Source organism: Sciurus vulgaris (assembly GCF_902686455.1).
Source record: "Sciurus vulgaris genome assembly, chromosome: 11".
In the NCBI taxonomy this organism is placed as follows: domain Eukaryota; kingdom Metazoa; phylum Chordata; class Mammalia; order Rodentia; family Sciuridae; genus Sciurus; species Sciurus vulgaris.
Genome location: NC_136472.1, coordinates 115,434,604 through 115,458,191, shown reverse-complemented (window position 1 = coordinate 115,458,191; position 23,588 = coordinate 115,434,604). Strand labels below are relative to the sequence as shown.

The following is a 23,588-nucleotide window of genomic DNA, read 5'->3' as shown; positions in this document are numbered from 1 at the left end:
TGCTTCAGCCAGGAGTCCTCTTCCCTCTGTTCCAGTCCCACAACGTGCCCAAGAGCAGAGGCAGGGTACAGCAGGCAGGAGCAGAGAGGTCCTGGCAGGGCTGCCTGGACAGCCCGGGGTGAGGGCTGGGCTCCTGCACAGGCGTCCATGTCTACAACCAGAACGAGAGGGCTGGGCAGAGGGGACAGGCTCCCAGAACCCTGGCCTGGCCCAGGCTCCCCTCCAGAGCCCCCCACATGCCTCTCCAGCCTCCAGACACTGCCTAGGGCTGCCTCCCAACACCCTGGCCACCCCAGCACCTCCCCTTCATCTGTCCCCTCTGAGGACAGCCAACCTTCACAGAGGCATGTCGCCCACATTGGAGTCTGGACAGCTGTTGGACTGCCCAGCCTGTGACGCTGCCCTCACGTCAAGCCTGTCCCCGCAGGACTATGCAGCTCCTGATTATCGTTCATCTTTCCCCAGACCAGCCCTGACTCCGACGCTTATATCCTCGCCTAGGGAGCCAGCCACCTACAGAGCCAGCACACGCTCCCCGCAGCTCCCCACCTGCCTTACCCCTTCGCTCCCCTGCATTCCAGCCCCTCTCCAGGTTCCAGCCCTGGCCACTCTGCCCTCCACAGGGGGCGCCACTTCCCTCCTGGCTTGTCCTAGATCCACAGCCAGCAGCAGCACTACCACGACCATGAGCCATCCTGCGCCCCAACTTCGTCCAGCTCCCACACCAGCTTCTAAATGCCGGGGACCATCAGGGCACCTGGGCGGTGCCAGGGCCCAGCCCTCCAGTGCACCTCCAGAGTCCTGCTGGGTGGGCTGGGCCTGGCCTGCTGCCTCCCCCTTCCTTTCACAGGTCTTTCCAAATGTCTTCTCCGGCCCTTTCCCCTCACCCACCCCTTGCACCCCGCAAAGTTGTTCTGTCTTTTCTGTCACTGGGCCCATGAGGGTGGTGGGGTGGCCTTGCCCCCCAATCCCTCCCCTGCCCCCTGCACAGATCTGCACCTGACCCACCCCGGCTCCATGGGTGGTCTCCATGGAGGGGCAGCCTCTCCTGCCTCCAGGCTCCACCCTGGAGTCCCTTCCTTCTCCAGTGGTTCTGCCCACAGGCTCTCTTCTGGGGTCTGGGGCTGGCTGGGAGCGCTCAGGAGAGCAGGCTGGGTTCAAGCCCTCCTGGCTCTGCAGTGCTGCTGCATCTTCCAAACTTAAAGTCCAAGCCCGGAAATCAGCACACCCTGCTGATCAGAGTCCCCCAAGAGAGATACGGAAGAGCAGCAGCTCACCTGCGAAGCCAGCCCACCTCAGGCGGACCCAGGAGCGTCCTGGGATAGAAGGGAAGTTCAGTGTCCTGGAAGCCACTTGGTCCTGGGTCAAACAGATGGTTGGTCACCCCAACCTCATCATCTCTCTTAAGCCTCCCCTCCATCAGTAACTGCTCTCCTCCCCTCGCTGTTGGAGAAGCCCCCCTGAGCCCTGTCCCCTCTTGCCCCAAGGGAGCCTTTCCTAGTCTCTCCTCCCTGGTGGGCCTTGGAGGCCATCTCTCTGCATGTCCTGTCCAACGCCCTTCTCCTACAGCAGCCGCCTCCTGCCTATGCCTAGGAGTGACTGAGCCATCTAGGAGCCTCCTCGTTGCCAAATTCACTGAGTCCTGTTACCCTGACCCCACATTTACCTCACTGAGAATTTTACCTTGAGGACAACTCCCACTTCCTACAGCCCCCTCCTTCCTGGGCTCCTGTGACACTGCTGTCCCCTGACTGAACTTTTGTCTGTGGCTACTTCTTCTGACCTCCTTGGTGGACTCCAGTGAGTGAGTGTGGGTGGCCCCAGGACCCTGTCTCCACCCCCTCTCTTCTCTTGGAAGGGATGCTCTTCCAAGGGGCGTTCACCCCCATAGCTAGTTCCGAAATCTGCATTCCCAGCCTTGCACCTCCCAGGCTCTAGGCGTGTGTATTCACTGCACGTGGATATTCCCTCAGTCACTCCAGACTCCATCAGTCTAACACGGAACTAAATCCACCACCTTCCACCACAGTCCCGACCCCAGCCACCCTCTCCTGGGGGCCAAGTGCCAACTGCCCAAGTGAAGGACCCAAGAATCATCTGAATGCTGGCCTTCCACCCTCACCCTCGCCCTCATCCAGAGCAGCCCACTGTCCTGCAGATCCTGCCTCCTCCCTGCCTCAGGGGCCACACTCTCCTCTGCACCTTGTGCCCTGCCCCAGCCTCCCCCACTGCATCACCCATGTCCCTGAGCCACTCTCTGGGGCTCCAGCCTCAGACCCGACCACCCTCCACACAGCAGTCATAAGATTAAACTGAAAACTGATCTGATCAAGGTATTTGTGTTTAAAAGCTATTTTAGTGGCTCTCGGCTTTCAGGAGACAATTAAAACTTTTTGGTGTCCACATTCAACCGGCCCCATCTGGCTCTGCAGGGCCATCCCAAGCTCAATGACCCAACCCTTGGTGTAACGTTCTGGGGGCAGAAAACAACTTGAATCTTCAGGGGGGTTGATGGAGCCAGCATCCCTGACTCAGAGCCCCAGAGTCTGCATCTTGTCCCCCGCCAGGACCTGGTTCTGCTGCCAGGGGTGCCGAGGTACCTGCACAGGGTTGTCAGGAGGAACACACTAGAGAACACGGGACGCTCTGAACACAGCCTGATGCTTGGCGAGGGGGGGCGGCGATAGATTATCGCTATGAATATCATTAGCTTCTGGCCGTGTCCTCTGCCACCATGGGCTCCAGTCACCACACAGCCTCTGCCTCCCATGCTCTGGCTTTTGCCTCAGCCGGGTTACGCCTCCTTGTTCTTGGAAATGCAGCCAGAGCTCTGATGCAGGAATGATTCCTCCTCCAGGAAGCCTTTCCTGCTGGCCCATTTGGATATCAGTCAGTATCCTCTCTTGTGTCCCCAGGGTCCCACCATGCTGCACACATCATCTATTTACTTCTCAGCCTCCTCTACAAAATGTTAAACACAAGTCAGGGATTTGTCCCCTTAGTGCTGAGCACAGAGCCTGGTGTAAAACCAGTGTCCTCCCCCACCCCAATTCTACTGAATAGATGGATGAAGGCAGAGAGGGAGAGAGGGAGGGAGGGAGGGAGCAGCACAAGAGGGCACATCCCCAAATCCTGCAGGCCCTGGTCTTCCCACACCCTTTCAAAGAAAAGCTCAGAGCACCTAAATCTCCAAAAGAAAGACTGCAGGCTGACTCTGCCTTTGTCCCGGGTGTCCCCATACTTCAGAAAACTCTGGTTGAGGAATGAGTCATAGGAATGCACTGGGGAGGGACAAGTGGTAGTAGGGAGGCCAAGGCCAGAGTCAGAAACAAAAGATGCTAATTATGAAGCCGGTGGAATGAAACCAAGGTTTGCTGGGTGCAGGGAAGAAGTCCACATCAGAGGAAGAGAAATGAGAGCAGAGCAAGCCACCTATTCAAACAGTCGAGCGAGGCTCCGAGGGCGAAGGACAGAGTAAATCAAACCTCTGACGGGCGATCAATGGACATTCAATTAACAGTTACAATATTACTAATTTACACAAAATGTCTAAACGATACCCTTTCCCCTCTGAGGAGACCTTGATTCATTGCATTCGGGCTGTTAGGACATTTCCCTGATAACCCTGCCAGGCACATGTTGCTGTGCTCCACCCAGGGGCACCATGGCACGGGGAAGCCAGAGCTAAGGGAGTCAGTGGTGGGGGGCACACATCATCTATTTAGGGGCACGCAGCTTAGCACAGGGTCGGGGGAGAGAGGTTCAGAGTAAGGGACCACGTCACTTCTGAGAAGGGGGAGGGGCCACCACGGTCTGGGGGGCCTGCATCAGGGTCACATACTCATCCTGGCAACAGCAGCCCAAAGACCCAAGTGGCCACAGATACTCGCAGGCCTTGAATGTCTCGTCCCTGTAGCCCAATACCTGCCAGCTGTGCTGAAGTCCTTCCTCATGCTCAGAGCATCTGGAGATGGAGACGGGGGCAGGTCTCCATTTGGGAGTAAAGGGGAAAAGAAGAGATGGCAACTGATCCGTAGTGACATGATGCTCAGGTGACATCCCTGGGTCACAGCCATGAGGCAGCAGGGTCTGAAGGCGTCAGGCAGTGCCGAGTTCTAACCAAGACCTTGGGCAGGACCCTCAGCCCTGGGGGCCTGTTTCCTGCTCTTAGAAGGGGTCGGCCCAGGCAGCCAGCTGGAGGCTCCTGGGGACATTGAAGACCGTGGGCACCTGGTCCAAAGCACTGGGGACACTGGAGTCCAGTGCTGACTTGGGCAGTGCTGCCAAGCAGGTGGCCATGGTGGGGTCAGGGAGGGGCCAGAAGGAGGAGTCCCAGGAGGACACTGTCGCTCCTTCTTCCACCAACCAGTGCACATAAGCAGGTGCAGGGACTCGGGTTACCATGCTGACCTTCGGGCCTGGGAGATGAGGTCCAGAGATGCTACAGAGGGACATATGTCATCACAGGCGACAAAACCACCCCCTGCCCACATTTTTGAAGCTCTCCGAAAGCCCAGCTTAAGCAAAGCACGAGACTGTCTCTGAATATCTGAAGGACCATCAGAGACTTTTGCTCGGATGACCCAGCCTTCTCCTCCTAATCCCAGGTAGAGGGCCAGGAAGGACTCACTGTCCCCATTTTACAGAGGAGGAAGCTATGTCACAAAGAGGTAAAATGACTTGCCCCAAGTCACAGTGGCAGGTCTCATCCTCTTAAATCGGCATTTCCCCAGCCCACGAAGCTTCCACCAGCAGAGGTGCCGTCAATGGCAGGGAAGGGGGTCTACCATCAGGGCACTCCTCACCCCCAAATGCCCTCCCCGCCAAGTCCCCTTCTCACCCCAGCTGAACCTGTCTCCCCACGTTATGGAGCCTGTGGCATGTCCTGGGATCTTCTGGGAACCTGCCTGGGGCTCTGAATGTCCCTCTCAGTCCTGATGGCAGGACTCAGCCTGCCCTGGATCCACTCACTGGAAGGTTCCCTGGAGCGCAACTATGGGACTTCACAGGAAACGGCTTCCCAAATTAAGGATTTTACACACAGACGACATATTTGGGAGCCATTTACCCAGTCGCCAGCCTCCTCTTCAGCCCGCAGATGCTGCCACGACGGGCAAATGTGCTTACGAGTGAATCATGCACCGTGCAGATTAACAACTCCCCACACTGGACCGGAACAGAGCGGCCCAGGAAGGAGCCCCGCCCCCACTGCGGCCGGGAACCCAACCTCAGCCTCTTCCATGGCTTAGACCCCTGTCACTCCTCTCATGAAATATCCTTCCCCTGCATCCTCTCCCCACGGGCCATCGACCGATTCATTTACTCACCATTATTTTTAAAACTCAAATTTTATTAGCAGTGGAGCATGAGTAATAAATACTAATACACTGTTTGCACTTGAATTAGCCCTGCGTGTCCTGGGACCACAGGGCTATTCATCAAAGGCAGACTTCCCTCCCCACCTGCACCTTATGGTGGGGACATGGGTCCTTCCAAGGTCAGGGACTCTCAGGAGCTAACTGAGCACAGCAGACCTCTGAGAACTCACACCAGCTGTCCCCTGATTCCTAAGGAGACCACCAAGCTGCCCAGAAGGGAAGTGTAACATTAGAAAAAGGAGAACTGGGCTCCAGCTCCACTGCTCACCTGCAGGGTGACCTGGGGCACACAGACCTGCTCCTGGCCTCCCAGGCTCAGGGTCCAGTGGGGGAGACTGAGCAGGAAGCAGACAGCTGTAATGCAGTGTGGGAAGAGTTCCAAAGGGGAGGGAGTTGGGGGCTGCTTCAGGAGCACATACGAGGGACCTCATGTATGCTGGGGGCAGAGGCCAACGGGAGAGGGCTTCCCAGAAGAGGAAGAGATGCATAATATTGTAGAAAGAGAGATGGAAAGAAATGATCCTAACAAGGGTTAAGAGCATATGCAAAGGCACTCAGGTAGAGAACCAATGCGATACTGAGGAGTGAGTCAGAAGTACAGAGGGGTACCTGCTCAATGAGTGGGATCCCTAAGAGAGGATCCCCATAATTCTTGCCCTCAGTCAACCTCCAGTCAAACAGGCTTGACAAGACTAATACATTGATGACGGGCTTAAGACATAAACCATCATAAGCAACCAGTATTTGTTAATGTACTCTATTCATAGCATGTATATCCCTGCTGAGGGCCAGGATGTAATGGTCCAGGTGCCAAAGGGGTTCATCAGGGCCAGCCTCCTAGAGGAGGTGAGGCCAACTTAGCTGGGAAAGAAGGACCCTTCTCTGGCACCTCAGTTAGACCATCAGGTCTTTTTCCTCCACCTGACAGGGTCCCTGGATACCAAGAAGGCTTTATCTGCTTAGCCAGTTGCATATAAAAGTAAACGCAATGCCATCCCTCTCTCCCCAGACACGGCCACACGTCAGGGGTGGCTTGGTATGGGTCTAAGAAACCTAACAAAAGCACCTGACTCCCTACCTTTATCCAAGCCTAGCCCAGGCTGCGAGCTTCTCCAGGTGAAGGGGAAGACCCCAGACCCCCAGGGATCTGGGGAGGCAGGGAGGACATCCATATTCTGCAGCTGCAGCTCCCTCCCATCCACTGCTGGAATAAACGCTGTCCTCTCCCTGCTGCCTGGCGAGGATCTACCCTGGAGGGCTTTATTGAGTACCCCACTCTTGACCCTGGAGCCTCCACCCCATTCCCTTCCCCTCACAACCATGGAGACCCCCACAAGAAGCACAGCATGGCTCACTGCTCTCCAGACCAACCCATTCCTTCTTGGCTTCTTTGTTCCACTACTGTCATTCTGGAAGCATCTCCAGGTTGGGTGGAGCATAGAAATTGAGGCTCTCACATCTTGCAGGAAGGCTGCAGTCAGAAGGACCCTGCATAGAGCAGCAAAGGTGATAGAGACTCAGCAGCTCAATGCCTGGTCAGGCCAGGAAGAGGTCAGGGCCCAAGCCCCTGTAACCTGCAGATCCTTGGTGGAGGGTGCTGCCTCTGGGTCTAATCCAACCCCACTCCACTCTGCCACAGGCTGGCTGTGTAACTTTGGGCAACTTGGGTAACCTCTCTGATCATCAGTTTCCCCACTTATAACATGTGGATTGTTGTAGGATTAAGTGAGAACATGCTTGCAAGTAATTATTAGCACACTACCTAAAATGTTCAACAAGTATCAGCTACTATATATATTAACATCATTCTGGGTCTCCTCTTAGGCATTTGATCAAGTGACTTATATTTTAGGCATTATAATGTGGCCATTACATGCATTATAAGTACTTAAGTTTTAAAGAACTTTTCAAACCAACATAGAATATACAGACAGAAAAGTACATGTTAGTATCCACTCAATGACTGTTCCTGTAATTGGCCCTCAGATCACAAAACAGGGTGACCAATATGCTGGGGGCTCCCTGGGAGTTCCTTCCAAAGATATCCATTACCCTGACTTCTGATACCATAGATAACTTTGCCTGTTTTTGAACTTTATATAAATAAAATCATAGAGTATGTACTGAAAGCACCTTGTGATTTAAGACGCCCTTGTATAGATGTTATCTTATTTGCTCTTCCCCAGCCCAGTGAGATTAGGTGTTTATTGTCCCCATTTTACTGCTGAGCAAACAGAAGTTTGAGATACGGTGGCAACTGGCCTGTCCAAGGCTGCAGAGTACCAGGGACTCTCACTCCAAGCAGGCCAGAACCCTCTCCTGTCACCAGGTGACCTACACCAGGTGACCTCCCACACATCAATCAGCACCTCCCTATGACAGCAAGTCCCTCCTCCCAAAGGCCTGCTTCCTCCAGGAATTGTCTGAGGTCAGCCGCTAGCATGTCCTGCTCTGCTCCATTCCAGCCCCAACCCAGGACCTCTCCCGAGCTACCCTTGGCATGGCTCTGAGGGGTGTGCACGAGCTGCCTGGAGCCCAGCTCCTCACCGTGTGTCTCTGAATCACAGCGCCTGCTTCTGAAGCTCCTGCCATGCCTGGCCCAGCACAAATGAAGCTGGCTAGAAATGGGGGCACATTAGGTCCCAGCCAGGTGGGGAGCAGGGCAGCAAGACACCTGGCCCCTGGGTTGAGGAGCGGCTCTGAGAGAATCAGTCTGGTGAAAGGCATGTGACCAAACGGACCACCTGCCAGGGAAGCCCATTCCAAGTCCTGATTCTGCAAGTCATGTGACCACCGACAAGTGACCTCCCCTCTCTGAGCCTGTTTCCTCAATTGTAAAAGAAGATGGCTGGACCGGCCTATTCACTCAGGGCCCAGATCAGACACAAGTTGAGTCAGCCCACGAGGGAAAAGGAGGGAAACCCACCTGCAGCTCAGAAGAGCACCAGCACCATGGCTTCCTCCAGAAAGCGTTCAGTGCAGGCCCCGAGGGATGACGGTGACAACAGGTCTGGGCCCCTCTTCTGGATCATGGGTGGCTCCTTGTCTCTGCCTTTTCCTAGGACTTTGTCCCAACAACACCAACGTCCCCCTGCCCCTGAACTAAATCTACTCCAGAGTCAGCAAACGGAGCCTGTAGGGCCTGGCCCACGGCGGGTGCACCCAGAGCAACACCCTGGGTCTGGTCTCTGCCCCCAGCTCATGGGAGCTGATCTAGACTCACAGCTGTCACCCCATACTCTCACTACCTACCCTGGTCCAACTCCCTTACACCCCCAGATGCCAGACTCAGCTGGGTTCAAGTAAGGGGCGAAGCTCCCTGGGCCAAGATCCAGGCAGACCCAGGGTTACTCTGCTATGGGCTCAGCTCCATCATGGGTGATGCCAACCTCAGAACAAATCCCGCAATCCAGCAGGGGAGAGGTGTTTTGAGATCCATAGTTGACTTGCAGACCCTACTCGCCTGTGAGCTGAAGACCTCCCATCCGAGCTTCCAGGGGCTCGTGGCTGGTCCAGGACTCCAGGGTCCAGGCCTCTCCAGGCAAGCACTCACAGAGGAAGCCCATCATTCGACGAATATGCACTGAGCACCTACTATATGCAGGTACTGCCCTAACTGTAGAACAATGAATGCTGGGAGATGCAATACCTGCGCCAGGGAGCCCATGTCTGTGGGACAGACAGACAATGGTCTCTGAGGACCTCCCTGAAGCATCCAAAGGTGACCTGGCCTTGTCTTACCACCTCCACCTGACCATCCCCCCATGGGCTGCTTTCATTTCTGCCCTGCTGGGAGCTGGGGACTTGAGTGGATTCCTCCCAGCTCTTCAGAGAGGCCTTGGCCGCCATGGAGATGCAGCCGTGTAAGAGAACAGAGCAATGCTGTGGTTCAGCTGTGTGACCTTGTGCAAGAGACTCAGCTTCTCTGAGCATCTGTGGTCTCCCCTGTCAGGCAGGACTAATATAGCTACAGTGCAGGGCTGCTATGAGGACTCACAGTGACAAGTAAGGACAGACACTGGGAAGCAGTGAGCAGCAGCAGTAGCCCAGGAATGTAGGGCAAAGGACAGCTCCACATCAGGCCCTGCAGCCCAAGGTCAAGTTCCAGACATCCCACCCAACAGACCCCTCCCCACACAGGAGCTGAGGGGAGCCGTCCAGAGCGGCTGGTGGAAACCACTCTCTCGGCTGACTTTCCATCCCAGATGCCTTGTTTACCGCCAATCTGCACCCTCCCAGCACAGCTCCTGTTCCAGCCTATTTACCTGGACTCTGGCAGAACTCTTCTCTTCAAAGGAGAATCTCACAGTGCTATTTTAGCTCCCATAAATGCCTGAGCTTTCTCCCCTCAGGTGCCCACTCTGTGCTCTTAGATTTGGGTCATCTGGATTTGGGGCCCTCAGATGGGCGTCTGCAGCAACAGCCAGCCACCTAGAAGCCTGAAGGCCCACTGTGGCATCTTGCAGATTGAGCAGAGACCTGCAGGCATTCCGGAGGACCCCGTCCTGGGACATGCCTGCTGCACCTGCCATGTCCAGTCCCGCATTCAGGAAGCACTCTGGAAATGGACACTCACCAGTGGAGTTGTGGCAACCCCCGCACAGCCCTGGTGGCCAGGGTCCAGGCAACCGTCTCCCCAGAGGCAAGCCTAAGCCATGGACATCTCTAAGCCTCCTAGGTGACTGTCTCCTCCCTGGTCAGGAGCTTTCAGACTTAAAAAAAAAAAAAGTCTCAGAAACAAAGGGAGGATGGGACTGAATACCGACTTTGTTTCTTGCTCACTGGGCACCTTTGCATCCCAAGGGCTACAAGGGGGTGGTCCAAGCAGGGGCGTGGAATAAGGGCCCAAGGAAAGTGGAGGGAAGTTCCACCTAAGGGAGAACCTTCTGTTATTTTCAGAAGAGAGTCAGCCACATTTACTGAGCACTTCCACATTTCAGGCAGCATGCTGGGGCTTGCCTTGAGTGGGCAAGAGCATGGCTAGACCAGGGCCGGGTGCGGTGGTGCACGCCTGTAATCCCAGCAACTCCAGAGGCTGAGACAGGAGGATGGCGAGTTCAAAGCCAGCCTCAGCAAAAGTGAGGTGCTAAGCAACTCAGTGAGACCCTGTCTCTAAATAAAATACAAAATAGGGCTGGGGATGTGGCTCAGTGGTTGAGTGCCCCTGAGTTCAATCTCCAGTACCAAAAAACCAAAAAGCATGGCTGGGGCAGACTCATTTATATCCTGGCTCCACCACTACTAGGGGCTCACCTTGGACAAGCTATGTGATCGCTGTGGGTCTGTTTCCTCACACATAAGACAACAGCACCCACTTCACAGGGAGGCTTGGAGACCAAACTGGTACCATCTACAACAGTACCTGGAATGCTGCAGGTGTGCAGCCTTGTCGCCTTCCAGAAGATGGGGGAGGCAGGGACAGGGGCAGCCAGGGCTGGGTAACATCCACAGGAGGTTCTGTCTGGAGAAGCATCAGGTGGGATGTTAAATGCAATGATCTCAGGTTCCTTCCAGGAATGAGATTCTATGATTCATTTAACCTCCCTGGGTTTTAGTCTTCCCAGCAATCAAATAGGCAACTGTCATTCCTGGACAAAGGCTGCTTTGTTCTGCGTTCATCCTCAACCTTGGGAAGAGCAGGTGTTCTTGAGGACGGCCTTTGCCACTGCTTGTGCAAACAGAATGCTGGATGAGGGTGGTGGTCCTGGGTCCCGACTCACTTCCCCATACAACAACCATGTGGTTCTCAGCTAGTGTCTGACACTCTGAGAGTCAGGGACAGTAATTTCTACCAGTCCTATCGGCCCTCAGGTTTACAGGCCTTTGCGATTTTGTGGGGGGAGGAGTCACCAAGAACCTAATAAACCTTTGAACAGGTGACTGACCACCAGATGCGGCACAGCAGCCTCAGCCCAAGGGTGGGCTGTGCTCACAGAGGCTGGGGAGGGGCTGTAGGGGGGTTCCATGAAATGACTCCAGAAGGACCTTCTGGTCTTCCCTAAACCCACTCAAGTCTCCAACTCCGAAACCTCCTCTGTTACCACCAAAGAGAAAGACCCCAATGCCCCTCCTATCAGCAACCTCGCTAAGGATGTTATTTGTAGTGATCTTAGGACTGAACTAGGCTAGAGGAGACCCATCAAGAGCAAGAACAGCCATAACTGTCACCACAGTGCTGCCATCAGATTTCTTCCCAAAGAGATCCCAGTTATGCTGCTGAAAGAAAGCTGAAGACCCCAGTGAGGTCCCCTCCCATGAAACCCCAGCTCATAACCCAAGGCAGTCATGCCAGCCAGCCGGGAGGTACTGGCAAGTAGACTGGACCCGGCTGGTCACGCCACAGTGAGGCTGCTGCAAACCCCTCCAGTCCAGTCTCACTGTGACTACAGCTGGATCCTTAACTGATTCAACATATTCCAGTGACCCTTCCACTCAAGGTCAAAGAAATTTTCTTTCTTTTCAAAGAAAGAAAAGCATCACAATGCAGATGCCCCACTGCCAGGTCACCATACCTGCTGGTGGCCAGATAGGCCAGGTGTGGGACATGAGGGTGTCAGTTCTAGAAATGAGCTTTGGCCTTCTTGACTAAGAGATGAGTAATAGGAGTGGTCAAGGAGCCAAAAGGAGAGTCTAGGACATCAGGGGAGGATTCGTGTCTATTTCACATACACATGCAAATGTGCATGCACGCACAGGCAGACGCACACAGGAAGTATCATCAAAGTTTGAAATCAGACTACCTGCTTACAAATTCCAACTCTGCTCCTTACTAGCTTTGGGACTTTGGGCTAATGAGTCCTCTGTTCTGAATCTCAGCTTCCTCATCTGTAAGACAGGTATAATAAGAGTTCCTTGAAGTTAATATCTTAGTCCATTCAGGCCACTATAACCAAATCCCATAGACTGGGTGGCTTATAAACAACAGAAGTCTATTTCTCACAGTTCTGGAGGCTGAGAGGTCCAAGATCAAGGCAGGTGAGAACTTTCGCAGATGCTCCTTCTCTTCACATCCTCATAAGGTGGAAGAGGTGAGGGATCTCTGTGAGGTCCCTGTGATAAAGGCACTAATCTCATTCCTGAGGGCCCCACCTCATGACCTCATCACTTCCCAAAGGCCTCACCTCCTAATGCCACCACATTGAAGGTTAGAGCTTCAACATGCAAACTTGAGGGGACACAAATATTTAATTTACAGTAGTTAATAAGAGAATTTTTAACTGAGATAACATACAGAGACTCCATTGTATCATGCATGCTACATAATAAGCATTGACTGAATATTAGCTATTATTAAGGTCATCGTCGTTGATTTTGTTAAATTCACATCTACTCTGTTAGCCTGGTGTGGGGCAGAAAAGCAAACCCCATGTCTGCCTCCTGGGGCTCACGTTGGAGGGCTCTCAAGAGTCAAGGTCGTTCATTCTCCTGCCTTGCACTAGTTCAATTTTGTCTGGATGCTGGGATTGGACGAAGACGGTTGAAGCCTCTTTTTCAGCCCTTTCACCCCGACAAGGACAGTCACAAGACCAAGTAAAAGGGACACTAGTAGGGGAGCAGGAGACTGGACTTACACCCCAGCTGTGCCACTCCCTGGCTGTACAGCTTGGACACGTGACCTTACCCCCAGACCCCTTGAGGCCCTCCTCTCTCTGGGGCTTAGATTAAATCCACTCAAGACTTCACTCATTTAAAAAAATAAAATAAAAGGCTCTCCTGCTTCCCAAATGGGTGACAACCTCATTGGGGATTTTATTCTGTGGAGTCTTCCCCCTGCCACCAGTACGAGGGACTAATAGCAGGAATACATTACCACTGAGCTACATCCCCCGTTCATTTTATTTTTTATTTTAAGACAGCATCTTGCCAAGTTGCTGAGGGTCTCTCTAAATTACTAAGGCTGGCTGATCCTCCTCCCTCTGACTCCCAAATTGCTGGGATTATAGGTATGCATCACTGCGCCCAGCTTTACTTCTGTAGGGTCTTATGTACTAGACAGGACTAGCAAGATACTATAAAGATAAAAATGTAATAATGTAATGTAATAATAGTTCTAACAACTTTTGCCAGTGACTGGGCACATCCCCATACCTGCTAAGATTACAGACGTCACTATGGAGCTGGCTTAGCTATGTTCCCTAAGCTAGACGACTGGATCTGGAAGACCCTGATACAGAAGTGCCAACCACTGCACTACCCAGCCTCCAGGGAGCAAGGCCACCTGATAGGGAGAGAGCTGCAGACAGCCACCCTTCACATTGCTCCTGAAATCCAGTTTCCTTCTTCAGGAGCCACTGCCAGGCTGCAGAATAGGCCGAGCAGAGCAGTCCACCCCAGCTCGACTACCCTGAGCTATGCCTCCATTTTCCACATCATCTGAAACTTTTCTTTTTTATTAAGTGTGCCTTGCAGCCGGCCACTCACTTACATCTTAACCTCCTCTGGGCTATTGATTTCTCATTCTATTAAATCCTCCTCTTTAACTCTGGCCCTTAAACTCCAATTCTAAACATGCATTTACTCCACAGTCACCTTCCTGGGCCATCAATAGGACTCCCCTGTCCCGAAGGGTCAGCCCCTCCTTGCTCCCATCTGGGGCTTGTGGCAGAAGTCCCCAGGGCCTCCATGTGATCACCTCACTGAAATGGGTATTCTGAGAGGTAAAGTTTATTATAGGGCCATGTTTTTAGAGAAGAAACCAAGGCAGTGCTTTGTAGCCTGGGTTTCCTGCTTCCAAGCTTGCTCTCTTCCACTGGTCCACAGCATGGCACCCTCCCCAAGATGCCCATGGTAACTATGCACGCCATCTATGCACACCATGGCTTCCTTTTCACCTCCTCGTGGCCACAATGACATGCAGCACCCTGCACGGAGATTACTGTGACTGCCTGGTTTTCCTTGCTCCCTCCAAGAAAACTGCCCCTGACTTAGGGATAGGAGGTTGGGGCTCCCAGCAGTTGGTCTATGGACTCCCCAAGGCCTCCCTTGAGCTAAAGAGCAGCCCATCTCAAAGTCAAGACTGAGTGAGGAAGCAAGGCCTGTCAGTCTGGGGTTCCCTCAGGTCACACAAGCCAGTACCACATGGCTGGACTAAAAGAGGGGAGAGTCACAGCAGGAAGTGCAGCCAGGCTGTGGAGGCCTGGACACCAGCTCTTGGGAGCCTAAGGCCCACCGGGCCCTTGCATTTAGCTCTGTAGCAAACACTTGCTAAACACGCATTGAGGCCTCTTAAACAGGACAAATATTTACTAGCACCTGCTCTCTGTAAGCACTAGGGACCTCTCAGTGAGCAAAGCCGATGCAGTTCCAGCCCTCCTGGATGTCAGCTCCATTCTCTGTCCCCTGGAGGTAACAGGCACAGAAAGGAGGAGGACTGGAGGGCAGGGAGTGCTGGGTACAAGATCCTGGGGCCTTGAACGGGGCAGCGAGCACAGGCAGGAAGTTGGGGAGGTAAAATTCAGACATCAGAGACCCCTAGAGCCAGCCCCTCGTGCAGCATGTGCCTGAGTACCTCACACGACTGCTAAGCTGCTGTCCAGGAACTCCGTAGGCCACACGGCCCTGTCCCTGAATGCTCCAGGCAACCCCCTCACCGCAGTCTGGGCCCTGCTTCCCCTTCTGGCTTCCCTATTTCTGAAAGCAGCATTACCAATCTCCCTGGCCTCCCAGGCTAGAAATCTGAAAGTTATCCCGACACTTCCTGCTCCTTCGTCTGCTATACCCAATCTGTCGGCACGTTCTGCTGTTCCTTGGAAATGTCATTCAAGTGCACCCCCGCTTAGCCCTCAACCCCTCTTTTGGCACAACACTCCTCTGCCCAAGAATCTTCAGCGACTCCCCACAGCCTGCTGCATTTGCCTGAGCCTTTTCTCTCTGGAGTTCAAGGTCCTCTTGAATTCAATCAGTTCTACCTACCCTCCTGTACACCTTAAATGAGCCCTCTACGGCAGACCGGACCCTCTGCACCTGCCCTGTCCATTCTGCCCACTCACTCCATCTTCTCTCCTCATGTTCTGCCTGTGCAGCCCCTGCTGGTTCCATCCAGGTGGGAATGCCTGCTTCTCACATCCACAGGTGCACGTGAATACAGGCATGGGGATCCACCTGAGCAGGGTTCAGCATACTCTCCACCCAAATCATACACCTGCAGAAGGAAGAACAGGACCTTGCCTCACACTAACTTCTCTCTAACAACAGAGCCCAGGACACAGAAATCTGAGTGTCTCTGGAATCTGGAGTCTGTGACTTGGGACAGGGTATATTGACACTGTGGGGCCCCTGGGATTGCCTGTTCTCATCTGTAAAGGTGGAGATTGGCACATCTAACTCACAGGGCAGCTGGGGTGATTGAACAAAACAAGTAGAATATGCAGTCAATACGATGTTAAATTGATTTCTGCCTTCCTTCCCATAATTTACCCAGCCTGGTGCTGTGGTCTGAGATTTTTTTTCCATACTGAATTTGCTAAATGTAAAACATACCCTATTTTATGTAACAAAATAGTATAATCAAGTAATAATTATTTCTATGTCCTCACTATGCATGGGGTCAGTTTACAGGTCATGAAGGACAGTGCTTGCCCTGGCAGGAGCCAGGAGGATGTGAACAGGCAGCAGGCAAAGGCCTTGCTCCTCAGCGGATTTGCTATCTGAGTGGAGAGACAGACAGGGGCACATAGTTATGACTTCTGGGCAGGAGTAGGGAACTAACCTGGCTCACAGTCAGGGAGAGTAGGTAGGGCACCCAGGGGACACGCCCTGGATACCCCCAGCCACCCTTTGCCTGTGTCCACTCACATTCCCACCACTCACGTTCCATGCTGCCAACCCTCTGAAGCAGGAGATTACCCTCGTTTTATAGGAGAGGAAAGTGAGTCTTAGAGAGGTTGAGCAGCTTGTACCAAGGTCACACCAGGAGGGTTGAGAGCACAGGTACCTGCACATGTCTGACACTGAGCAGCCGGAGCGGGTGCCCCTTCCATGCCATAGATGCCTCTGGCTGCACTCTGAAGGCAGGGCAAAATGTAGTTGGGCAGAAAAGAGAACAGAGGGCAGGGGCTGGAACTAGTGGTAGAGCACCTGCTTACTGTGTGTAAAGTCCCTGGCACTGCAACACAAAGGAAGGACAGGTGCACAGTGAGAGCATATGAATGGTGCCCGAGCACATAGGTGAGCAGAAGGTCATGCCAGATGACATGCATGGCATGAGGCCTTCAACTCCAAGCAAAGGCATCTGAACTGTACCCAGAAGCCCACAGCCACTGAGGACTTCTGAGACAGGGTCATCTGCAAGAAATGGTCTGCCCCACATGAAGGAAGAAAGGGCTGAGTTATCACTAGTGAGAGTGAAAGAGATGGACTGAAGCATGGGAGGGGGAGAGGTGGCCTTTCTGAGGACTGAGCAGCTGAGACCTTACAAAGTGACAAGGATTCACCCAGGAGCATGAGACTGTGAGTTCAGAGTCCTCTCGCATAACTGTGGAGCCTTGGATCAGTCATTCAATTTCTCTGAGCCTCAGTTTCTGTGGGTTGATGATACCTCCTTATGGGGCTGTTGGCAGTACAGACCAAATGCTTATGGGACCATGGGAGGGGTCAAAGTCGTTCTGCCAAAAGGCATCTGGAAAGCTGAGTACTCCGTACACACATAGGAATGAGTACTTTGCAGCAGGGACAAGAGCTGTGTTCTTCTCACATGCACACCACCGCTGCCCCCTCTCACCAGCCGCAGAACCCCTGGTGTCCCACTCACTGTTCTGCTTTCTGAGCTGGTTTTCCATGCCACTCAGGGAAGCTTCCACTTCCTACCACCATCTCTTCTGGGTTGAAACCCAGCTCAGGGAGTTGAGCTCCCATCTCCAGGGCCCCTGCCTTCCAACAGCACCGCCCACCTTCCTAAAGAAGGGTTCACTTTTCTCCCATTACAGCAAAGTCGCCTCCCCATCCTAAGGGAAACGAAACTGTAAAGAAACATTAGGAAGAAGCTCCAGTCTCTCAGAACTTTCCAGTGCTGGAAAAACAACAGTCAATGATCAAGATGCCCAGGGAAGGAGGAAGGAATAACATGGAAACCCAAGATCTCCTCCCAGCCTCCCTCCACTAGCACCTGTCTCTACTCCGCCAGGGACCAGCCCTGCCTCTGAGGCTCAAGTGACAGGTCCAGAAAAGGAGAGAGGTGGAGCTGGTGAGATGGGCAGGAGGCTGGTGGGCAAGCCCAAGCCACATAAAATGAACAAAATATGGAAAATTAAACAAACCCAGCCACTGTAATGTGTGCATATTAGATTAACTCTCCAAAGGGTCATGACCTTGAGGAACACATCCAGCCCGTGAGGAAAATAATAAACCTGATTAATGATGAAGCATGAGCTGCTGCTTCAGCAAATAAAGCAAGCTCATAGATGCCCAGTGGAGTTCCAGGAGCTTCCTTCCCTGGCAGGACAGATCACAGTCGACTCTCCAGCCCCTTGCCCACCACGAAAGCACAGACACTCAGGGACTAATGTAGGACAGGATTTTTCTCTCACATGCCCACTGCCAACCCAGAAGGCCCCATCCTAGTGGATGCCACACCAGCTGCTTCTGGGTGCTCCTAGAAGCTCACTACCACCAGGTGACCCACAGGGAGTGCAAGTGAAGGTAGTTCTCTTCATCCCTGGCAGGGCTCAGACCTCCTGGTCTGGTCTTAAGAGATACCCACTGCAGGGCAGAGAGGTCCAACCCAGCCAGAGCTCCTCTCCTCTTTCCAGACAACCCAGGCCCCTGGGAGACATGCCCAGGAGAGCCACTGGAGGGAGGCAGGGAGGTGGCACCGCGTGGCATCACCAGACAACAGCACCAGGAGGAAGATGGCAGCATCAAGTACAGATGCCAAGAACCAAGCAGCCCAAGGTCCAGGCGGGGAGCAGCTCAGCCCGCATTGCCCCACCACTGCTAGGCAGCCTGGCCAGAGGGACCTGTCCCAGGCCCCTCGCGACCGACCCCCAACCGAAGGCCTCAGCCAACTCTCCCCAGGCTCCACCTCCTCCCTCACTTTCCTCAGCTCCAGGGAGCCAGGCGCGAGGCACAGGTGCTCACAGCGCCTTGAACCCCCTGTCCCAGCAGTCGCCTGCGCGCCCTCCACCCCGCCAGGTCTGAGCCGCTCCCGCTCTGCCAGTCCCCACGGGAGAGCATCTCAGTCGGCTCCCCTCCCCCTCCACCCAGCCCCCTCCCGCGCCTAATGCAGGTCTCAGTAGAGTTTCTCCCTCACTTCCCACTCGGGTGAACTAGGGTGGGATGGCTGGGAGCCCCATTAGTCGCGGGAAGGAGGGTCATTTCTGATAGGACGCCGGTTCTGCCAAAGCAAGACGGCGCGTGGGGCGGGGGGTGTGGTGGTGGCCGGAGTCCAGGGCAGGGGCAAGGGGCAGTCGAGGCAGATGGCAGCAAGGGAAGGGAGAGGGCTTCGGGCGCAGGGCTGCGCTTGAAGGAGGACTGTGGCGGGGGAAGAGCGGCGCGGGGAGAAGCGGAGGGTGACGAGATGGGGGAGAAGCGCCAGTGTCGGGAAGGGGCCGTCATCCCTGCAGGGGGCAGAGGAAGGGCTGGGAGTTGTACCGGAGGGGAGGACCACAGCGGGAGGACGGCGAGCCAGGGAGGGGATGCAGAGCGGGGAGGCAGACGGGGATGGAGACTGGGGGAACTACGGGAGCAGAGCTGCGGGGGCTCGGCGGCGAATCGGGGGACGCAGGCACCGAGGTGCCGGGGACAGGGCGGCCGAAGGCGGGAGAGGAGAGGCGGGGGCGGGGGCCGGGCCGCGGCCCCCGAGGGTAGGAGCGGCGGAGACGTCAGAAGTCGGGGTGCGGCGCGGCGGGGGGCCGGCGCGATGGCACTCGGGGGGGTTCGGGGGCAGCCCGAGGTGCGGGCCGGGGTCTCCGCGGCGGGCCGATGCCCTTACCTGGGCGGCTCCGCACTCCGGGGCTGAGCCAGGGGCCGGGTGCTGCTCTGCCGGCCGCCGGGCTGTTGTTTTCCTTTTTTTTTTTTTTTTTTTTTTTTTTCTTCCGCAGCAACCGCGGCGGCTCCAGCCCGATCCGCCGGCAGCCGAAGGCAGAGTCTGTGTCCGGCTGCGAGCGAGCCTGGAGCGGGGAGCGCGGGAGGCGCGCTGTGAGGCGCGGGGCGCCGCCCGGCGGGCAGCGAGGGAACTGCGGCGGCCCCGCTCGCACCGGCCGGGGGGGCGCCCCTTCGGGGCCGGCCCGCACCCCGCGGGCAGCCGCAAGCCCCTGCGACCACTCGGGACGCCTCCGGGCGCGCCCAGAGCCCAGGAGCAGGGGCAGCGGAGAGGCGGCAGTGGACGCCCGGGGGCGGGTCCGAGAGACCCCGCAAACTTGCGGCTACCGGCGCCGGCCGAGCGGCAGGCGCCCTGCTGGGGAGCGGCGCTGGGCCGGGACGACGGACGCTTGGCAGGCCGAGGCGCGGGCGCGGCGGTGTCTGGAGCTCAGGTGGGCAACCCGCACGCAGCCCGTACCCTGCCCGCACCCTCCACCGCCCTGCGCAAAGGGGCAGCCCACCCCGGCCCCGGGGAGTTATTAGGCCGACCAGCTTCGGTGGGCAAAGGGCGCCTCCTGGTGGCGTTTGGGGAACAGCGCGAGGGACGAGCGTGCCCTATTACCGAAGAGACTGCGGACTCGGTGGTGGCACGGAAGATGGAGAGCGGGAGGCTTTCTGGGCAAGACCATATTGAACTACGTTGTTCCACCTGTTCCAGGGAGCTGAACAGCAACAGCTTGCATTTGATGGTTCCAAGGAACTACTTAATGAACACAAACATCTTGGGAGGAGCTGTCATTTCATGTTACCCACGAACAGCTAGAAGAGGTGAAGGAACCAGCCTGAGTACACAGGTAACATGTGGCAGGACCAGGGGGACAACCAAGTCCCCTGACATGCGGTTCCATCCTCCTTTACTACATCATACCTGTCTGCAAAATGGGGTCGGGGAGTGGAAGTCCAACTGGATCAGGAGGCCCAAGGGACATGTGAACTCCTCAAACCTATTACCTGGGTTCTTCTGTCTTGAAAGGACCAAGGAACTGATCACTACCCACCACCCCGCAACGCACACACACACCCAACTAATGTTGAACACTGGGCTCTTTTGACCCCCTGAGGATTGAAATGTAATGGAGTCAGGTGAGCAAACATGCAAACATGCAGGCAAGGCTTTTATTGGGGCATCCATTCAGGAGACAGCTCTGCCAAGAAGTCAGTTCTGCTGGCAGGAATTTGAAGGAAAAAAAAAGAAAGAAAGAAAAAAAAAAAAAAAAAAACGGAGCTAGCTTGGCTGCTTGCAGGTTGGGGTTTAGGAATGTTGCCCCAATGAGTTAAGTGAAAGCGCCAAGGCTCTAATGACGCACCTCATACTGTTTGAGGGTGGATACATGAGGCACGTTTGGAATCTGACACTCTAAGTGAAGGAGGGATTTTTTAATGGCTGTCAGTTTATGAGCCAAGGCCCAGGAGTGCATCCGCCCTCTGTCCCTTCTTACAATCATCAGCACACCCAGTCTCAGAAAAACTGTCTGTGAAAAATTCATTCCCAGACATACTTGGTTGGGTCTCAGGCATGAAAGGTTTGTATGTGGACTGTAGAATATTCGGTGACATTTTTTTCCCCAGCGCTGAACTTCCTGCTGGGGGAGGAATGTGGCTCTGCAAGGCCCTTGTCCTCCCTCTCCCACCTACACACTGGGTTTCAATGCTTCTTAGGAAGAGGAGTCACCATACTGAACAGGGCTCCATTTCTCCAGATGAACGTTATTTAGCACCTGTGTGCCAAGACCAAACCACCCACACAAATGTGACTTCCAAAAGCCTTCATATCAGCTTTGCAAGGTAGATGTAAAGTAAATCTAACCCCATGTCACAGATGAGGAAACCTGTTCAAGTTTAAGATCACCTGCAAGACAGTAAGGCCCTGAGGTGAATCGGCTACACAGCTGAGGTTTAACTCCAGCTCGGTTCTCTCACTCTGGAACTCATTCCCCTCACTTGCACAAAGGACAAAATAATCTTAACGGAAAGTGCCCTAGGCTGGCAGGAGTAAGGAACATCCCTGTGACCCAGTCAGAGACTTCAATTCCCTTGGCTTCAGTTTCTATCTCTAAAAATGAGGGAAGTAGGCTGGATGGTCTTAAAGTTATTTCAAACTCTGACATGCATGAATCCCTAGCCTACTGGAAGGATGCAAGATCAGCAAGACCACAGAGGCTAAGTGTCTGGGAAGGAAAATACTATAAAAACGAAATGCTTTCTCATATTCTTTGGCCTGGTGAGCTCATCCTATGAACCAGGGAAGTGGGGAGGAGATTTTGGCAGATCCCAAAGATTACTGAAGGCTGGCGGTAGCCTTGGCTGTGGCTTCATGAGGATCCCAGTTTCTTCCCTTTCTGCAAGGGGGATATGATTTTCTTCTAAGTCTCCACCCGAGCAATAGGAGTCCCTGCAAGTCCAAGTCCAAGGGTGAGCATCAATGCCAGAGAAGTCTGCTGTTAGCCCCAGCTGGGTGTCCCCCACTCACTTCCAGTCTTTTTCTTCTCTCTAGGCTAGCTGCTGAGTTCTTTTAAGATACTCACTTCTTGCTCTCCACCTTTTTTACTCCTGAACATTGGTGCCATTTGCCAATCAGAACACAGTTCCAGGGAAGTTAACTTCCAAAGCTCAGTTCTAGGTGTGAGAAGTCATTCCAGGTCATTTTTTATTCCACAATAGGGGAAGGTCAGAGAACAGTGAGTTGGCTTGGCTGATCTTGAATGAAAAAGCAGAAGGATTGGGAAGTGGGACCCCCTCCTGCAGGACTTCTTTCCTGAAACGTCCTGGGTGGCCGACTGTTCTGCTCTGCCAGCTGGACAGGATTGGGTGTGCTTGGGCACCATCGTTAGGTCTGGTGGATCCAGTCTCCACAGAGGCTGGAGACTGCAGGACGGAGTTTGTTCTCCTGGATTTACTTTCAGCTCCTGCCCTCTTCGTAGTTACCTCAGGGACATGGATGAAGAATATTCGATCTGAATTTCCTACCATGTCTTTTCCACAGCCCCCTCTGAAGGTTCTTAAGTGCATAAGTGGAGCCAACTGAGGCACAGTGACTGGGTGACTTGTCCTCACATGCCATCATCATGCCACTGTCTCTTAGAAACCATCACAACCATCTCCCTGCCCGTGGACTGGCTTCCTCCATACACCCCCAAACATTTGCAGAGTGATGTATTTAAAACAAGCCCGACCACTTCACACCCAAGTTAAAAACCCTTCCACCATCCCACATAACTGGAAAGGTGAAGTTGAATCTAAAATTCCTCAGCACAGACATGAGGCCCCTGCTCGCTGCCCCTGCCCCTCCCATCTTCTGCCTCTGGCCAGCTCATCCTCCATCAGTACCAAGTAGTCCAGGTTCTCTGGTCATCTCGCCACACACCTTGGCGTCTTAATACACGGAAATCTGCCTGGACTCCTCACACCTTCCTACACACAGAGACATGAGTACATTTTTACCTCTCAGAATTCACGTTAGGAATCCTCTCCTGCCAGAAGCATGTCACACCTTGCTATCTTGTCCCTTCCCAACAGAATGAATTCTTTCTTTGAACCCCACTTGCGCATACCAGAGATTATGCTTACCTACTTGTTTTATGTCTGCTCTAATAGACTGTGAAGTTGTCCTCTGGATTTATATTTTAGCTTCTCCTGCCATTTCTTTTCCAAAGGTCCCTTCAAAGGCTCTTCGCAAGTTCATAGAGAGTACAGACTACAGAGAAAGTGGGGTCCACAATTCTGGCAAATCACAGTTGCTCCTATTATTAGCCCCCATAAGTCAGGTGACATTCCCCAGCTAGCAAATATGGCACTGTGGGTCCTCACTATGCTTGAAGTCTATACAAATCTAGACTGAAGTCAGAGTTCACATTTGAGGAACGTGAGGTTGAAGGAAGCGAGAGGCTGATTGTCCATCGGTATTGCCATACAGTGCTACAGACCATCAATCCTATCGGAGCACTTCGCTGGAGCTCCAGATTAAATGAAAGTAAATCCTCTGTGTCCTTTTGCCTGTGCTGGGGACAAATGGTTCATTCCTAAAGGATAGTGTCTAACGGAACCAGTTTGGAAATGGAATTGAAGTTAGAAGGATAAATGTTCTTTGATTTTTCCTCAGGCCTTACAGGATGAAATAAGCAGTAGTTTCCCCAG

General features: G+C 54.0%; 2 protein-coding genes across 6 annotated transcripts in view; one reads left to right on the top strand and one right to left on the bottom strand.

Annotated features, from left to right (window-relative positions):
- GRIK4 (glutamate ionotropic receptor kainate type subunit 4) overlaps positions 1 to 19,483 on the bottom strand; it is a 410,374-nt gene extending 390,891 nt beyond the window's left edge. Inside the window, exons 1-2 of one of the 5 annotated variants that reach the window (XM_079103145.1) lie at positions 19,306 to 19,481; positions 15,291 to 15,519 (exon numbers count right to left, since the gene is read on the bottom strand). The gene's annotated coding sequence lies outside the window, so the exon portion shown is untranslated. Of the gene's footprint in view, positions 1 to 10,740; positions 10,840 to 15,290; positions 15,520 to 19,305 lie in introns of all 5 variants that reach the window. The other 4 variants (XM_079103144.1, XM_079103138.1, XM_079103143.1 and 1 more) reach the window with 4 other exon arrangements.
- On the top strand, positions 19,296 to 20,592 carry LOC306639907 (uncharacterized protein; the record flags this gene model as incomplete). Its single annotated transcript, XM_079103590.1, has 2 exons — positions 19,296 to 19,846; positions 20,113 to 20,592. The coding sequence occupies 2 exons, from the start codon at positions 19,296 to 19,298 to the stop codon at positions 20,504 to 20,506; spliced, it is 945 nt and encodes a 314-aa protein (XP_078959716.1). The 3' UTR covers positions 20,507 to 20,592.
- Positions 20,593 to 23,588: the final 2,996 nt, after the last annotated feature.